We start from the raw sequence: 15,529 nt of genomic DNA on the forward strand, positions 1-15,529 counted from the left end.
AGGCAGAATCATGTAGAGGTGAAAACTTCCCATGGAAATAAAAGATGCTGGGATATATCTTTGTAGACCCTTCTCTCTCTTTGTCACTCTTACCTTGCCTTTTTTCCAGTCACATAATTTGTTTTGTTAAATATTGAATTAATAATGATAAATAATATTAACAATAATAATTAAATATGTATTAAAATGCATGCTATATTTTTAATGAATACGTAAAATACTTCAGAAGTCTTGCTTAGCAATGTGATTCCTTGTACTTTGAGGATTTTTTTCTGGCATCATTTACCACATGGCTTCCATCAGCAGATGTGTCATGAACTGAACAGGTTAAAACTTTGTTTTTGAAGAAATCACTGAGTATAAGAAACATTTTCCAGCAAAAGGTGCTGGCTCTGACAGATAGCATGGTGGTAGGTCTTGGGAAGTATACATTATCTGTGGTGTGTAGGCTATTAAATAGAAGTCTGGGTGTGAGGAAAAAGAAATTCTATACGACATCTTCCTCTATTTACATCTAGTGTCTCCTCCAACCAGCATAGGTTATGTGAAGGAAAGGTCAGTCACACCTCCTGACCATGAAGGAAAGGTTTCACAGAATTCTTTCAAATTAATTTAGCCATAAGGAATAAAAATTACCTAGATCCTTTTAGTAGAGACAGTTTAGAGATTGTGCTATTAATTTGACCTCAAAATTGGTGCATAGCCCTTTTCAGCTCTTTGATACGCGTGACCTTGAGGGAACAACACGGAGGGGCTTTGGACTGGGTGGTAAGGTGTGTAGGTCAGAGAGTATTCCATTTTATATTGGATTCTGCTGTGTATCAAAGCCTTGTTTTAGTGTTTGTTATATGCCATGTTAAAGGGAGAAACATGTCTTGAAGATCGGCAAAATCCGTTCAGTCTGTTTAGGGCAGAAATATCTTTTACAACTGTCAGATATGTATAAAATAAGAAGTGACAGTATACAAATTTCTCGATTCCACAGAATTTTGACAGCAAATCCAGGTTGGGAAGTTCCTGAACTAATTTGCTAAATATACAAGCTGCAGAATCAAAGAACAAACCAGTTTTATTGTCCTGATAAAAATGCAAATCTTGAACAAGGCCCTGAGCAGCAATTAGAAGATAGAAAGATCAGTACTAAAGAGCTGAGTAGGAAACCACAACCCACAGGCAACAACCCTTAGGCAGCTAGAGTGGGCTAAAACCAGTATTTGGTCTTCCCCAGTGAACTGAACCTTCATGGTACTTTCCACATGTCTCAAATGAGATTTTAATTTTGGAAGAATCTGAGGGAACAGAATGATTTCTGAAACTAGCAGAGTTGCAATTTGGCAGTTACGAAGTGGATTTAATTTTTAAAAAAACAAAGTTTTAGCCATTAAAGAATTACTTCAGTAAGGTCCAGTACTTTTTGTTTGCTGCTTACAATTTCAAACTTCATAGTTTTGTAGATTTCCGTATCGTACTTCCCATACTGTAACAACTTCAGCTAATTTGGCTGGGGGGAGGAGCAGTCTATTCCCAAAAATGTGAATAACAATGTTGTTGTCATCTCCTGAGAGTCTTCTGGTTCTGTAGCAAAATAACCATAGGGAAAATATTCTTTCCTTTATTTCTCACTTCTTTTGAATGAGGGGAGTAGGATTTCTTTTTGCTGTTTAAAATTGTTGTTCGATTCTTACAGTTTGTGTATGTATGCAATATAATACATGTCTGTTGACGTGAAAATCCACCAATTTATGTAAATGGCTTTGATTCCTAAGCCAATTATAAGAGAACTTCTAATAACTGCTCTTAGCTAAAGGTGAAATGGAAACTAATCTATTTTTGAAAACCAATATAGCATTAAATTTCAAAGCACTGTGCAAACCTTATTTAAATTTTTTGCATGTTTAGAAACTGAGTCACAACCTGTCAAAGTTGACTATGATTTGTAACAAATCTGAGACTATACCTGTTCTTTCTACATGTAAAACTAGATTTTGAGGTTAGTGCTGTCTTTTTTCCTCATTGAAATTGCATAGTCCTTTCACAGGTGTGTTTTGAGTGCCGTGTTACACATTGCACCAGTGAGCTAACATTATTCACAAAAAAAGTTTGTGTAATTCTAAAGTTCCTTCTGACACAGGAGAACAGGACAAGTCAAGTCAGCTGTACAGAGCTCCAATCCTGACTCAGCAACCAAGTCCCAGAGTTGTGTGCAGCCTGCAATCATAAAATGCTGAAATGGGAATAATGTATAGTAGGGCATAGATTTTTAGCTGAAGGTTAATTGCACTGTTGAAGGAACACCATGAGTAGCATCAGCAACAGTGAAAGGAAAGACATGTGCTAACACATGGCTTCTGCAAAATAGCTGAGTTTCCTGAAGCATGTGTTTGTATCTGGAAAGACTGAAACAACTTTAATGTATGTTAGCAGGGCAGTGGGTTCCAGATGCAAGGAATACTGAGTTGTCTAATCGTTTTGACTGATTTTAACTTAGCTCTGGGTATGGCTTACATGTAGGTGACTTACATATTATCTTTTAGTCAAAATATACATTTTATTCCCATTTATGACACTACCTGAAAATCATGATGACCTAAGTAGTTTTGTTGTGTATTAAACTGTCTGATCAAACTTATGTTTTCTGCGGTAATTTTTTTTTTTGGCAAATCCTTTAATAACTAAATATATCACTGTCACTTAAGCTAGCAGCCTTTCTTTTTCTTGCACAAAACATTAAGATTTTAGATCTTAAATCATTTAGAGTAGCATTGTCATATTGCTGAAATAGCAAAAAAGAGCCATCATAGTGCAATATTTGGCTAAAACTGTCAACTTTAATCAGAACAGTCTTTATTTGTTGTAATCAAATCAACACATGAACAAAAGTCATTCAGTAAAAGCTTATGGAAGTGCCTTTGGTAGAAGGTTAAATAGAAATAGGGTTCCGAGTCTAATATGTTTATTGGAATGGATCACGTTGGTACAGACCTGCTATACAGTTCTGATACCAAAGAAGCTGACTATAAAGGAGCTTTATGTTGTATCAGGTTCCCAGCATTATCTTTGTTTGGTCAGATACCTTTCTTATCATATCTATCTCCTATATGTAATTTCTATCTTCTGCCCCCCACCTCCCACCTTTTTTTTTTTTTTTTTAAGGTTACTACTAAAAAGGTGAGCTGCTGCAGGGACTTAAATCATTTACCCCTTAAATAATCCTTTGCTTGTTTACTTTCTGGCGTCTGAGGAACTTTATACCAAAGTAAAAGTGCAGTTGCGAATGCAATTGCTTCCTGTGCCAGAATCTCAGGAGTGACTCCAGGGAAGTTTGTAATGTCTCTTTTGCTACCAGAAACCTACCTATTGATTGACTTACCTATTTGACCCTTAAGGAAGAAACTGGAAGATGTTGATCCCACCAAAACAGAAAATACCTACAAGGAGAGTCTCTTCAAAGTGCAATTGTAACTCAGTAAGAAATAAGCTCTGAGAAAAGATTGTTTTGTCACTGCTGATCCGATGTGTGATTCCTTTTCTAGCTTAGTTAAGCTTACCCAGAAAGGGGTCAGTCTTCAGGATATTTGAAGGGTAATGATTCTTTTGCTTTATTCAATGTGACTCTTCCCCTCTAGGCCTTGTCAAAATTAGCACTCCATCACAGTAGCGTCAAGAGTGTGACAATTCTAGTGGAATTTGAAAAAAAATGCTTGCTGGCATTGATTGGAAATATGAATTCCATGGGTAGAAAAACTAAAAAGAAAAACTTAAAGGCAGTGCTTAGAATTTGTTCAGGATTTTTCTTTCTTGAAAGTTTTGAGACTTTAGGATGAAATTTCACATCACATACTCTTAAAATAGAGTACATGATACAGCCTATGTAATTAATCATCTGTTTATCACCCTGTCTCCATAGGACACCTTCATAGTTGCAGGATATAAGTTGGCAAAATCACCTACAGCGGGACTGGATGGTAGACATGGTTGCCACCTAGAGCTGTCTGAAGAAGCTGGATCAGCCATTTATGTACGTGGGTACCCAACGTTTTTTACCTTTTTTTTTCCTCCAAATTAAATCTCCAGTTAAAATTTTGCTTTACAGCAGAAAAAACAATACAATCTTTTAGAATCTGGAGTGCTACAGATCATTTTTGCGCGTTCATCAGGAAACAATTAGGACACGTTTGTGTGTTTGTGTGCATACAATTTTATAATAACCCTAACCATGCAAGACCCAAATTATGTCAGGCCTCCCAGGTGAATTTCTACTTGTTGAGTGCAGAAGTTTGACCTTAGTTGGCTTTAGATAGATCCCTAGAGCTGTTTAAACCATTCTCATGCATAACACAATGCAGTAATGCAGACAAGGTAGAGGGTGCATGAGTGGTCTTAGGTCTATCATTTTTACTTTTCTCTGGTCTATGACTTTGTACAGATTTAATTCACATCATTACACTTTGCCTTTAAAATACATGGATTCCTAGATTCTTAATTTTTAGAAGAGAATTACACCCCTTTTTTCTGAGGGGTTTTCCTTTGTTCTTTTATACTATTCTCACATCAATACTGTTTATCTTAAATGCTTCCATCTGTTGAGGTATGGGAGTGGAGATACCCTGTTCTGCTGCTGCTTCTATTTGTCTGTGGTAATGCATCAGCAGTACATGTTTGTTGAAGCCACTGTGTCTTTGCTTCAAGAAACATTTGCTACCCTTTTTAAGACTAAGCATTAGTATTTTAAAAGTTATAGAACTAACAAAAATTACAGAAGTTTAAATACCTAAGGATTTAGGATATTATTCTACATTTGGAAACCTGTAGTTGGGTGGGGAGAGGGGCTGGGTGTGGAATGAAACTAAGCTTTCAAAAACTTCATTGGACATTTCAGTGGAATATTTCTAATATTTCTTATGAAAGTTACCCCAACAGTTATGGGCATCTGATGAGAAAATGTTGTAAATTTTTAATCACTGTAATTGTCTGCCACTGTTAAAACAAAGGATGATAGCGTTGAACTGAACTCTCGGTGACGATGCTGTAAACTCCATTCTGTAGTCAGTGAAAAGGAAAAGGCACCTCCATGGAGAACAGTATGACTTTATACGATATGGTGATTACTTTGAACCTGTCAGTCAGATTTTGAAAGAAACTTAGAAATAATTATGAAAAGTTAAACACAAAATCACATATAAAAGAGACTTACTAAAATAAATTCTGTGCCAATGACAAGTTTTGAACTTTTGTCTACATAATTTTGTCTGACAATAATTTTAAATTTCAGAAAAAAAGTTTTTTCTATTTCAGAAGGGCATTTTTTTCCAGAATTGACCTCTATAGATAATTAAAGATTGACATGCACCTCAATGAGAAACAAAATTAATTAAAATTATAGTGCAGATTGTTTCATGATGTTATCTGTTGATAAGGTGGGTATGTGTTTGTATTATGTCAAATCACCATAATTAGTTCTTTAAAAGACCTTACACTGAAGATAAGTCTGGCTTGGTAAGTATGGCTATAAAAGCTTAGGAACTACCTTTAAATAGAATTTATCCCATTCTGGTGAATTTGCCTTGACTTTTTTTTTTTTAAATTTTTTTTTTTTTTTTTACACCAAAGGAGAGTAATGAGTCACTGAAAGTAGATCTGCTCTAAGCATTAACATGTACAAAACCTAAACCCATTTAAGTTCTCTGTTAAGCAAGTACAGTTTTAAATTTGTGGCCTTTGACTTTCAAATGCTGACTCTACTAATGTGACCTGACTTACATTCAACTAAGTGCATTTCTACTTTAGAAAATGTGTGTGTTATTTGAAGTAGCTTTTGTCTGAGTGTAATTGGAGTAAATATGATTTTATTTTTTTCTGTAGAGGTGATTCACATAGCTAAAGTGTCTATAGTGCTGTTTTGTATTTGCTTATAGAGTTATGTTTGCTTTAGAATTATCAAATGTTGTTATATTTGCAGTGCCTTTGATTTTGTAATCAGAAAGTTTGCTATGTTTTTGTGTCCTCAGATTTATGCTAAACCAAGAACAACTGCTGCTCCAGAAACTGCATCTTTGGTGAGTTTGTTTGGGATGTTTTTAAACCATGTGAGACCAACTGCATGTAAATAAGAATGTGTGGAATTCTTTTTCTTTCCTGTTTATTTTACTTCCATACTCTCATCCCCGCAGTCATTTGTTTAGCTTTTAGTTTTGCAAATAATGCTCCCGCAAAACAGGATAAAATATTAAAAAGTAGTACTTTTTCTATACTTGCCATATAGTTTCCGTCTTGATCTCAAAATAGGCTGCATGTTGGTTTGGGAAATATGAACTAGAAAGGTAAATGTTGTTCTAAAGAAGGTTGTATGCTTGTGCTTTAAAAAAATGGAAATATGAATCTTCCTTTGATTTAGAATCAGACTTCATGTACTGGTCTTAAGATTTCTTTTGCTGACTGTTTGGAATAAGCCTTTATGCATCTAAATTAAAAGTCTACAGGAAACAGTATATTAAAGGCATAGAAATTGGTATGAAATTTTATTGTTCTTTATCATAAGGTTAAAGATTTAGTACCAAAGATGATACAGCTTGGCTTCATGTTAATTTTATGAAGACTTTCATTTTTTTTTCCTGATATAGCAATTGAAAACCACAGTTTTCAGTCAGTTTGGCAGAACTTGTATTCTTTAAAAGAGACTAATCAGCCTAGAATGTAACCTTAAGATGAGAGTAGTCCTTAAACAGTAGAAGGTAGTCCTTCATTCCTCTAATACTTCAACAAGTGTGGTATTTTAATAGGAAGACTTACACAATGGCTGAGAGGTACGCCCCCCCCCCCCCCCCCCCCCCCCAAAGACAGAGATTCTGTGCAGTGACACTGCCAATAAGAATTACAAAGTTATTTATGTATGTGCTTTCAAAAGCCCTTTGGATGGACATGTTAAAATCAATCAGTAAAAAAATTACTTTGCATCATTCTTTATTATAATGACTTTTATTCACCTATTTCATGTATTGAAACTTACTTGAACTGGCTGGTTAGTTTATCGTAAGGAAGATGCAATCACAAAAAAAAAAATGGAAATAAGTCTTGTGGACTTTATTGCCTGTGAATATATGTATATATATTTAGCTTTAGAGTCTAAAGTGAATAAGACAGAAAGAAATAGGTAACTTTTTTTTTTAAGATGAAATAAAGCATATCTGAGGGTGGATGGTGTTAAAAGACAAAATTCTGGGTGAATGTTTGAATAATTTTTCTTTTGTTCCCTAATTTTATCATGCCTTTCCAGTCTGTTGCACCAAAATATGTGTATACTCCTCTGAATCATCTTAAAGATGGAACTGTAGTGAATTTGTATGGCATTGTGAAATTCTTCAAGCCTCCATATGTAAGCAAAGGAACTGGTATGTACTTTATTCAAGAGATTCCTCTTCCAAACAGAACTGTTCTTACTATGTTTGTTAAAAATCAATGAGAACAACAAAATCAGGTGGTCCTTTGACCATGGTTCTCAGCTAACATCAAGGAAACAAAACAACAAATAGGTAAGGGGTATCAGAGTTGGTTTAGGCAGACTGGTGGAGATAGCAAATGAAGAAAGTATTTATCAAGCTAATACTATCAGTACAAAACAAGAAGGACCTGTACAAAAAAAAAAAAAAAAAAGTACAAAAGCCCTGCACCTGTCCTTGTGGGAAAGGGTTGTTGTGTACCTGCGTGCAATTCTTCCTTGAGATTTTGACAATAAGTGTTGTGATACACTATAAATGTGGTGACAGCATATTTGTTACTTGTAGAAAGTGTGCAACAACTGAATCATTTTTTCTGTCTGTGAGGTGAACACACTTACTGATTGTGCTAGTTTTGCTAGAAGATTGTACCATTTCACTAGGCGCTCAGTAAGTATACAGCTAGGTGATGCTCCTGCTGAATTTGATTAAGTAGAATTTCTTCTCTGATTCAGACTTAATAAAAGTATTTTCTGCTTACTATAAATTTACTGTGCATTTTAAAGTTTGGGGTTTTTTTCCCCTTCTAAATGTATTCTTAATCGAACAAAAAGGAAAAGATTATGATGGTGACTGATTTTTGTGGTCTTAATTATGCATGCAAGTTTCCTGAATAATGTCAATAGCCATGTTTTTTGGTTTCTAAATACAGAAATTTAAGAAGTGAGCATTAAATCAGAAACAAGAGTTAGTGGCTTGTCAGCAAAACCTTTTGCAAACGGATCTGTGTGATCTTACTCGTTCAAAAACTGCCAGCAGCAGTCTGATGGTGATGCACTCAAGACAAGGCAGTAAATGCCTTTGTGAGAGCACAGTGCTATACCCGCAGTACCATGGCTTCCAGAATGAGGTTTGTTTACAGTTAGGTAGCTTGAAACATAAGTGAAATAGCTGAAAGCTGTGCAAACATGGTGGTACAGCCAAAAAAACTCCAAGTCCAACTAAGGTTCAACTAATGGGTTCACTTTTTGAAGACCAAGCAATCTTCAGCCTCTGTTCGAATCAGTTTAGAGTGTATGAGTGGGAGGAACATCTGGGACGTCTGTGCAAATGTGTGTATGCTAGTTTCGGTATGTTCAACTGAACCATACTGATATAATCTGTATTGTGGGCATGCTTAGTTACTTCCATTTGGTGCATGTAGTATTCTTCTAGATAGACATACTGGTATGAAAGACCCTATTGACAGGAAATTTTTGCTCTCGCTTGTAGCTGAAGTGTGGCTTCACTGTACTTGTCGCTAAAGTGTGGTCTAATGCTTGCCCACGGAAAAAGAGAAGATGTGTGTGCTGTTCTCTGGGCTATCACACACCAAGTGTCAGCTGTACTAAAGGCAGCCACCATCCCACTCAGCAGTCATAGTTAAGTTATGCAGAGCAAGGTGTAGAATTTTTCAAGAACATATTAGATTAACTGAGTCTACAAGCTAATGGACGGCTTTTGGGAATTCAGCAGCATTTTTACATACTCTTGACCGTGTCAACAGAAGAAACAAGGGATCCGCAGCACTAGGGCTCAGTGACCTGGTGCCTGCAGGAGAGCAGTTCTGTGCTTCCCGTGCAGTTAGTTGTCACAACGTATTCCCATTGGTGTTTATTATAGCAGGTGACAAGACTTGCTCCTAGAAAACCTTTCTGCTCTATGTTCTTACTCAATGTTGTAAAGGCAGTACCATTCCTCAAAAGAACTCTGAAACATAAACAAAAAAATAAGTCTGAAGAATATGGGATAATCTAATTCAAATGTTAACATTTAAAAATAGATATAGTCATTAAGTTGGGAACTGAGCCAGTAATGGTCCATCTGGTTTTATAGCAAATATAGTGCGTGTTTGGGGTTTTTTTTCCTCTTGAGACTAAATTAAAATGTATATTATCATATTCTACATAGTCATTGATACTCTAAAGTTATTTTGCTAAACAATGAATTGCAAATCTTTAAGATTAAATGTTGTTTTATATAGGAAAAAGCAAGTGGTAGTTGTTAGAGAAAGCTGTGGAAAAGTTGGATGTCACTGTTATTTCAGAAGATAATTGGGTTTTGATAATACTGTACCCCAGTAAGAGTGGAGAAGTACAAATTCCAATTCTTTTACATTATGAATGTTACAACACAACGGATACTCCTAGATGTAGATGAGGAATAATAGTAAGTGAAAGTATCTGCAGGAACTCAATGCATTTAGACTAGAAACAGAAAAATGTTCTGGCATCTAATTAGAAATGCAAACATTCATAAAATACTAAATTAAGTGTGTGCGTGGTTGCTGTGTGTATAGCAAATCAAGTTATACTGCTAGCTTAGAAGTAACAGTAATAAAAATTATTCTGCCCCTAGAGCTGAATACTTATGGAACTGTTGTGTCATTTAGCTACAGTTAATATTTAAAAAGTATTAATTCAGAGAAAGACTCCAGAAGGAGCTCTTCAAAGGTTGGAGATAGATTCCCAGATAGTAGTGAATGGGTGGTGTTAGGTTGCTGGGGGCTTAAGGAGAAGATTTGGGGCTGCCAGGCATAAAAAAGGATCGAAAATGGGAAATCAAGCTGTGCTGGGCGCGGGTGCCCAGGCGCTGGCAGCGGGGGCTGCGGGGCGGGCGGCCTGTGTGAGGAGAGGCCGGGGCTGCCCCGTGCCGGACACAGCCGGTTCCAGCCAGCTCCAACCCGCCCACCCCGGGGCACGGAGTGAAAACGTATTTAAGAAAGGGCAAAATGCTGCACGGCAGTGAGGAGTGAGGGGGAAAAAGTGTGAGAAACAGCCCTGCGACACCACGGTCAGAGAAGGAGGGGGAGGAGGTGCTCCAGGCGCCGGAGCAGAGATTCCCCTGCAGCCTGTGGAGAGACTGTGGTGGAGCAGGTTGATCTACACTGCAGCCCATGGAGGACTCACACTTGAGCAGGATTATCTCAAAGGACTGCAGCCCATGGAAGGACCTACGCTGCAGCAGGAAAAAAGTGTGGCAAGGAAGGAGCAGGAGAGAAGAGGAGCTGTTATGAACTGACCACAGCCCCCCATTCCCCATCCCCCTGCGCTGCTCGAGGGAAGAAGAGGGAAGGTAGAGATGTTGGGAATGAAGAAGTGAAGTTGAGCCTGGGAAGAAGGAGCAGGGGGGACAGGTGGTTTAGTCTTTGTTTCTCACCATCCTACCCTAATTTTATTGTCAATAGATTAAATTAATCTTCCCCAAGTTGAGTCTGTTTTGCCCATGATGGTAACTGGTAAGTGATCTCCTTGTCTTTTATCTCAATCCATGAGCTTTTCCACCTTGTTTTCTCCCCTGCCCTGTTGAGGAGGGGGAGTGAGAGAGTGGCGGGGTGAGTGCCTGGTAGCCAGCCAAGGTCAACCCAGCACACATGCTGGAACTCTCCAGGTTTTTCAGACTTTCCTGTTCTTTGGGTTATAATAAAATGAGGATAAATCTGGAGAAGGGACCTTGAGAAACAAGTTTCCTTTGAAGATAAGAATCTCAGGAGAATGAAAAATCTCTTTAACTTAAAAGGAAGAACAATAATAACACATAGTCTTTATGGTTTCCCAAATGGAAGGACCAAATTAAAAAGTTTACAAAACTCTTCCTTTGGGTGGGAGATCTCATCACTGATATTCTTTCCTGCTTGATGTGCCACTACAATCTGTAAAAGACTTCATTGTAAAGGTGCAAGTATAATCTAGACCTGTACAGAGCAGAGAACAGTATTTTGTTTTTAATGTAAAAGATTGCTAAATTATTTCAATATTGATTTACTCTATTTGGACTTCACAGGCTGCCAAACAACATCTGTCTGTCACTGTAGTGAGCTTCTCAAACTCTTCATTTTGTGGTGGTGTCTGGTGATTGCTTGCTCATGCTAGACCTCGTCAAAAGCTATCAGTCTTACAATATCTGTATAGTACATATATATATATTTATTTGAAAAGTCAGGCTCTTGCTGATATTCTCAGCCAGCAATTGTAATAGATTTCTTAGCTGTGTTTATAAGGAACTGAAAAGATTAGCTTTATCTGTAATAATTCAAGATATTGCCGGTGGTGAATGGAGGTACTTTCCTCTTGAAAACTAATGTAGGTTTAAAACCCAGGCTTAAAAGCAAAGAAACAAGCAAAACAAACCCCCATAAATCTTTTAAAGGTTTTATTTCCTTTGTTCACGTTGATGACAACAAAAAGGGTAAGAAGGAAATGAATCAAATGTAGGAAGTACTACTTTTATTGTTTGAGTAACTCATGAAAGGCCAGTTCTTGATTTGTCATTTGTCCAGCTGCTTTAACAAGACTTTGGGCACCTAGGGAATTTGAACATCATACTTAATTTCCAGCAATCAGTGTTTGTCTAAGACAGACATTCTTTCCAGATATGTAAAAACAATAAAGTTTAATGCACTGACTTTCAAGGTAATACATCTCTGAAACAACTAGGACAGATTTTTGCAACTGAGTTATTTGTCAAGTTAATCACTTCAATTTCATAAATAGTAGAAATTTAGTAGGGAAAATGATGATTCACTTAATGAGTCCTTGCCTAGATGTCATTAATAACTTTCTAATGTATCTTCCCTATATATTTTCAGTTGGAAATATAAAAAAACCCAACAAACCCAACAATATCAGTGGAGATCAGGAACACAGTTTGAAAAGTTTCTTATTTATGAAGATAGTTGTGATTCACTTGCTACTTTATCATTAAAATCTCTGGAACAGTTTTAATTGATTTGGGTTTTAGTGTAAAAATATTCACTACTCAGTTAAATATTTCAATGTTGGGATTTGGGTTTTTTTACACAACCCAGAGTTATGTCTGCTTGAGAGGGTGCAAAATGCTCAATGATTGCTCTGAATTGCCAGGGCATGAAATGGCTCTTGTCAGAAAATTCTGTAGTTGCGTTAGATCTGGCACAATCCTGCACTAATACATTCTCTTTCTGACACTGTGTTAATAGAATCATATAGCTTTAAGCTGGTACCTGCCGCAAGCATGGGTAGTGGAGCCACTGTATTTAATCCATATGGGTCTTTATTCACTATATAGATAGGCTCCTAGATATGAGATACAGCTCATTCTTACATATGTTAAAGCTTAAGGCTGAAGCTTTGCACTGTGTTTGCACTGAAAGCAATTGGTACCTAATTTAGCCTTGTCAGTTTATATAATCTATAATTAAATGTTCATCATTTTGATTACTGCATTAGATGAATGTTAAAACACTGATGAATGAAGTGGGTTTTCAGTACTATCATAAATTATTATTTATTCCAGAGAAAGTTGTTTTAACTGAGCATGCCTCAGCTCAGGGTGTGTAGTTTGGAATGCCTATACATGAAAATTCTGTGTGTTGTGAAAACTGTTCAGGGAAGTACTTCAGGTCCTGCTTGGTACAACAGGCAGATGGGTTTTCTGTCTGCTGGAAGGTCTGTTGGAAGTGTTCAAAAATATATTCTAGCTTTCTTTCCTGAATAGCTTAAGAGTCTTAGAAATTTTAAATTTTTTAACAAAGATGTTTCTCTTCTCTCTCCCCTCCCTTAAGCCCAAGGACATCTCAAGTATTTAGCCTGAGTAAAAAACAGTAAATATAAAAGAAAAAGAGCCTCTGTCTTTGTAGTGTCCAATTACAGAGATTATGTGCTTGACCATGAAAGTTTTGGGACATTACAATGTGATGCTACTGCTTCCCCAAGTATTTCTCTTTTTTTCCTGCAGATATTAGTCAGTGTTTTCCATAGTGCAGGGAGGAATTATGGCAAGAAGAATCCTTGCTGCTGGTTAACAATAAGGCATAAGAGCAATGTCCTGTTTTCCTGGGGAAACCTCCACCTAGCTTGTTCTCTTAGATATATATGCAGTATATTCATATGTTATGTGTTGAATTGAAATCTTTTTTTAGCCTACCTAGACACGCATGTGGAGGGTAACTATTTTATTTTTACAAAATATTTCTTAGAATCAAAATTAATAAAGGGTAGCATTTTCAGAAAGTACACTTCTAAAAACCTTGAACAGTTCCAGGTCAGCAATTCTTCATGCCTAAAAAGAACCATAAATCAGATTCTTAAAGGTATTTTGAAGCCCTAAGTTTTATTTTTGTTTTCAATTTTTATTTGATCTTGAGCCAAGTTCATCAACGTTCCTAGTCCAGAATTTGTTTAAAACTATGTAGCTGAAAAAACATTACTTTAAACTATAGCATGTGGGCAACTTCAATTAAAAGTCAATTTTTAGTAAGTAATAGCAAACCAACTTTAGAGTGCAAAATAAACCAATCACAGGCTGTTGTGGTTTCTGATGGTCTATTTGGGAGGAAGCAGACTCAGAGTTAAGTCTGCAGTAGTTCTGTTCTTTAAAGTATTGTGTTCCGTTTTGTTTTTTCCAAATCAAAATATTGAGGGTGTATTTAAATTTTGCACAACAGAATAAAAACTGTTGTAGAGGTAAAGATAGTGATTTCATTTCTGAAGCCTAAAGGTGGGAGTAATGTTCTTTTCCCTTCTGTATGGGTTTCTTTTTTAAATAATCGCCGTTTCCTATCCTCTAATACTGAAGATAAATAAAAGTTTAAAAAAATTTAAAAGGAAATGAAAAATTAAACAGTTGAATAAATAGTTAATAGAAAGAAATCTCAAGACGGTTACTATGATCTACAATTTACAAATGATGGCATTAAAGCATCTGTTTAGCCAGATGCTTCTGGTAGTTACTGAATGTTTGTATCTCTTAAGCATATTGCCATGCTAGAAATAACAAGCTGTAATAAAACTTCTTCAGTTTGATTCTTTTAGAGGTTTTGGTTTGGGCTTCTGCGATATCTGTGTTTATATGTATGTATACATATACACACACACATAGGAGTTTGTGTACCTTTGTATTATTTTTCTTCCTGTGTTTTGTTGAACATATTTGGTAAATTAGCTAGTTCAACTGTGTGGTTTTAGTACGAAGACACTTGTCTATTGAATGGCCTCGGTAATTCTTGAAAACAGTATTAATGTTTGGTGTAGTTTTGAAGAGAGAATAATCTGTTACAATCTTCTTTTGTGTGTATTGAAATGTAAGAAACAGAAGGCAACCTCTAATTAGAGGCCCTCATTGCCAACAGCATTGCCAAAAACCTTTTTATCTCTTTGCAGGGGAAAGTTCTTGATTCAGGATAGTGGGTTTTCCACTTAAATGTTAGTCAGGAATACATATGTGATTGCCCAAAAGGAGATTTGTAATTAGATTGGTGCTTTCTGCCAAAGGAATTTATACAAGCATATTCGTTAGGAACTGCTGAAGTCCTCAGTAAAACTAAAATAAATGTTTAATCATTAAGTACTAAATGCCTTCCTACGACATCACTAACTACTAATCTAGAAAGCTTTTGTAGTAATTCTGGTTTTCTTATGATGACTGAAAAATGAATATGTAAGTGAAGCTGTGGGTTTGGGGGTTTTTGTTGGTTTTTTAATATATATCTGTACACCGTGGAAAGACGATGACTTTCTGAGCATGCTAATGACTGATGTAACAGTCCATAAAAGAGTGGAAATGCTATGCCATTTATAAAAAGAAAGCTATAACCTGAAGAATGAACCTAAGCTGTCATCACAGTGGAGGAAACTTTTAGGTTTTCAGTGACTGTTACAGGGCTACAAAACATTCATATTTCAAACTATTTAAAGTCAGGACCTAGAATCTTGGAGATCAGCATTCTCCATGTAGTTAATGTAATCTTCTACTGATCTTGACTTGGAATTTAACTGATTATAATATAGTCCTTGCAATAATAATGAATTCCTTTTGTTGCATAAATTTCTTTTCTGAAAAGCTGCTTCGACAAATAGTTGTGGTGTTTTTATGAGATGAAATAAAAAAAAAAAAGTAACAAGTTAAAGTAATTTATTTTTTTAAAGAACAGTAAGGACTAGCCTGAAAGGATATAAGAAGCATGTAAGACATACATCACTCCATACTTCCATTAAAACCAGATGTCACTTCTCTCTGCTTGTTTTCATGAACACCAATTCTGAGGTGTTACAAGCATCCTTACAGATAGCTGTCCATTG

General features: G+C 36.2%; 1 protein-coding gene across 1 annotated transcript in view; it reads left to right on the top strand.

The window, feature by feature from the left end:
• The window catches only part of POT1 (protection of telomeres 1), an 80,510-nt gene that overhangs the window by 15,494 nt on the left and 49,487 nt on the right, over positions 1 to 15,529 (top strand). Inside the window, exons 5-7 of the mRNA XM_075024973.1 lie at positions 3,908 to 4,018; positions 6,009 to 6,056; positions 7,274 to 7,388. Coding sequence (XP_074881074.1) covers positions 3,908 to 4,018; positions 6,009 to 6,056; positions 7,274 to 7,388 — 274 coding nt within the window. The remainder of the gene's footprint in view (positions 1 to 3,907; positions 4,019 to 6,008; positions 6,057 to 7,273; positions 7,389 to 15,529) is intronic.

Source organism: Buteo buteo, chromosome 4 (assembly GCF_964188355.1).
Source record: "Buteo buteo chromosome 4, bButBut1.hap1.1, whole genome shotgun sequence".
Lineage (NCBI taxonomy): Eukaryota > Metazoa > Chordata > Aves > Accipitriformes > Accipitridae > Buteo > Buteo buteo.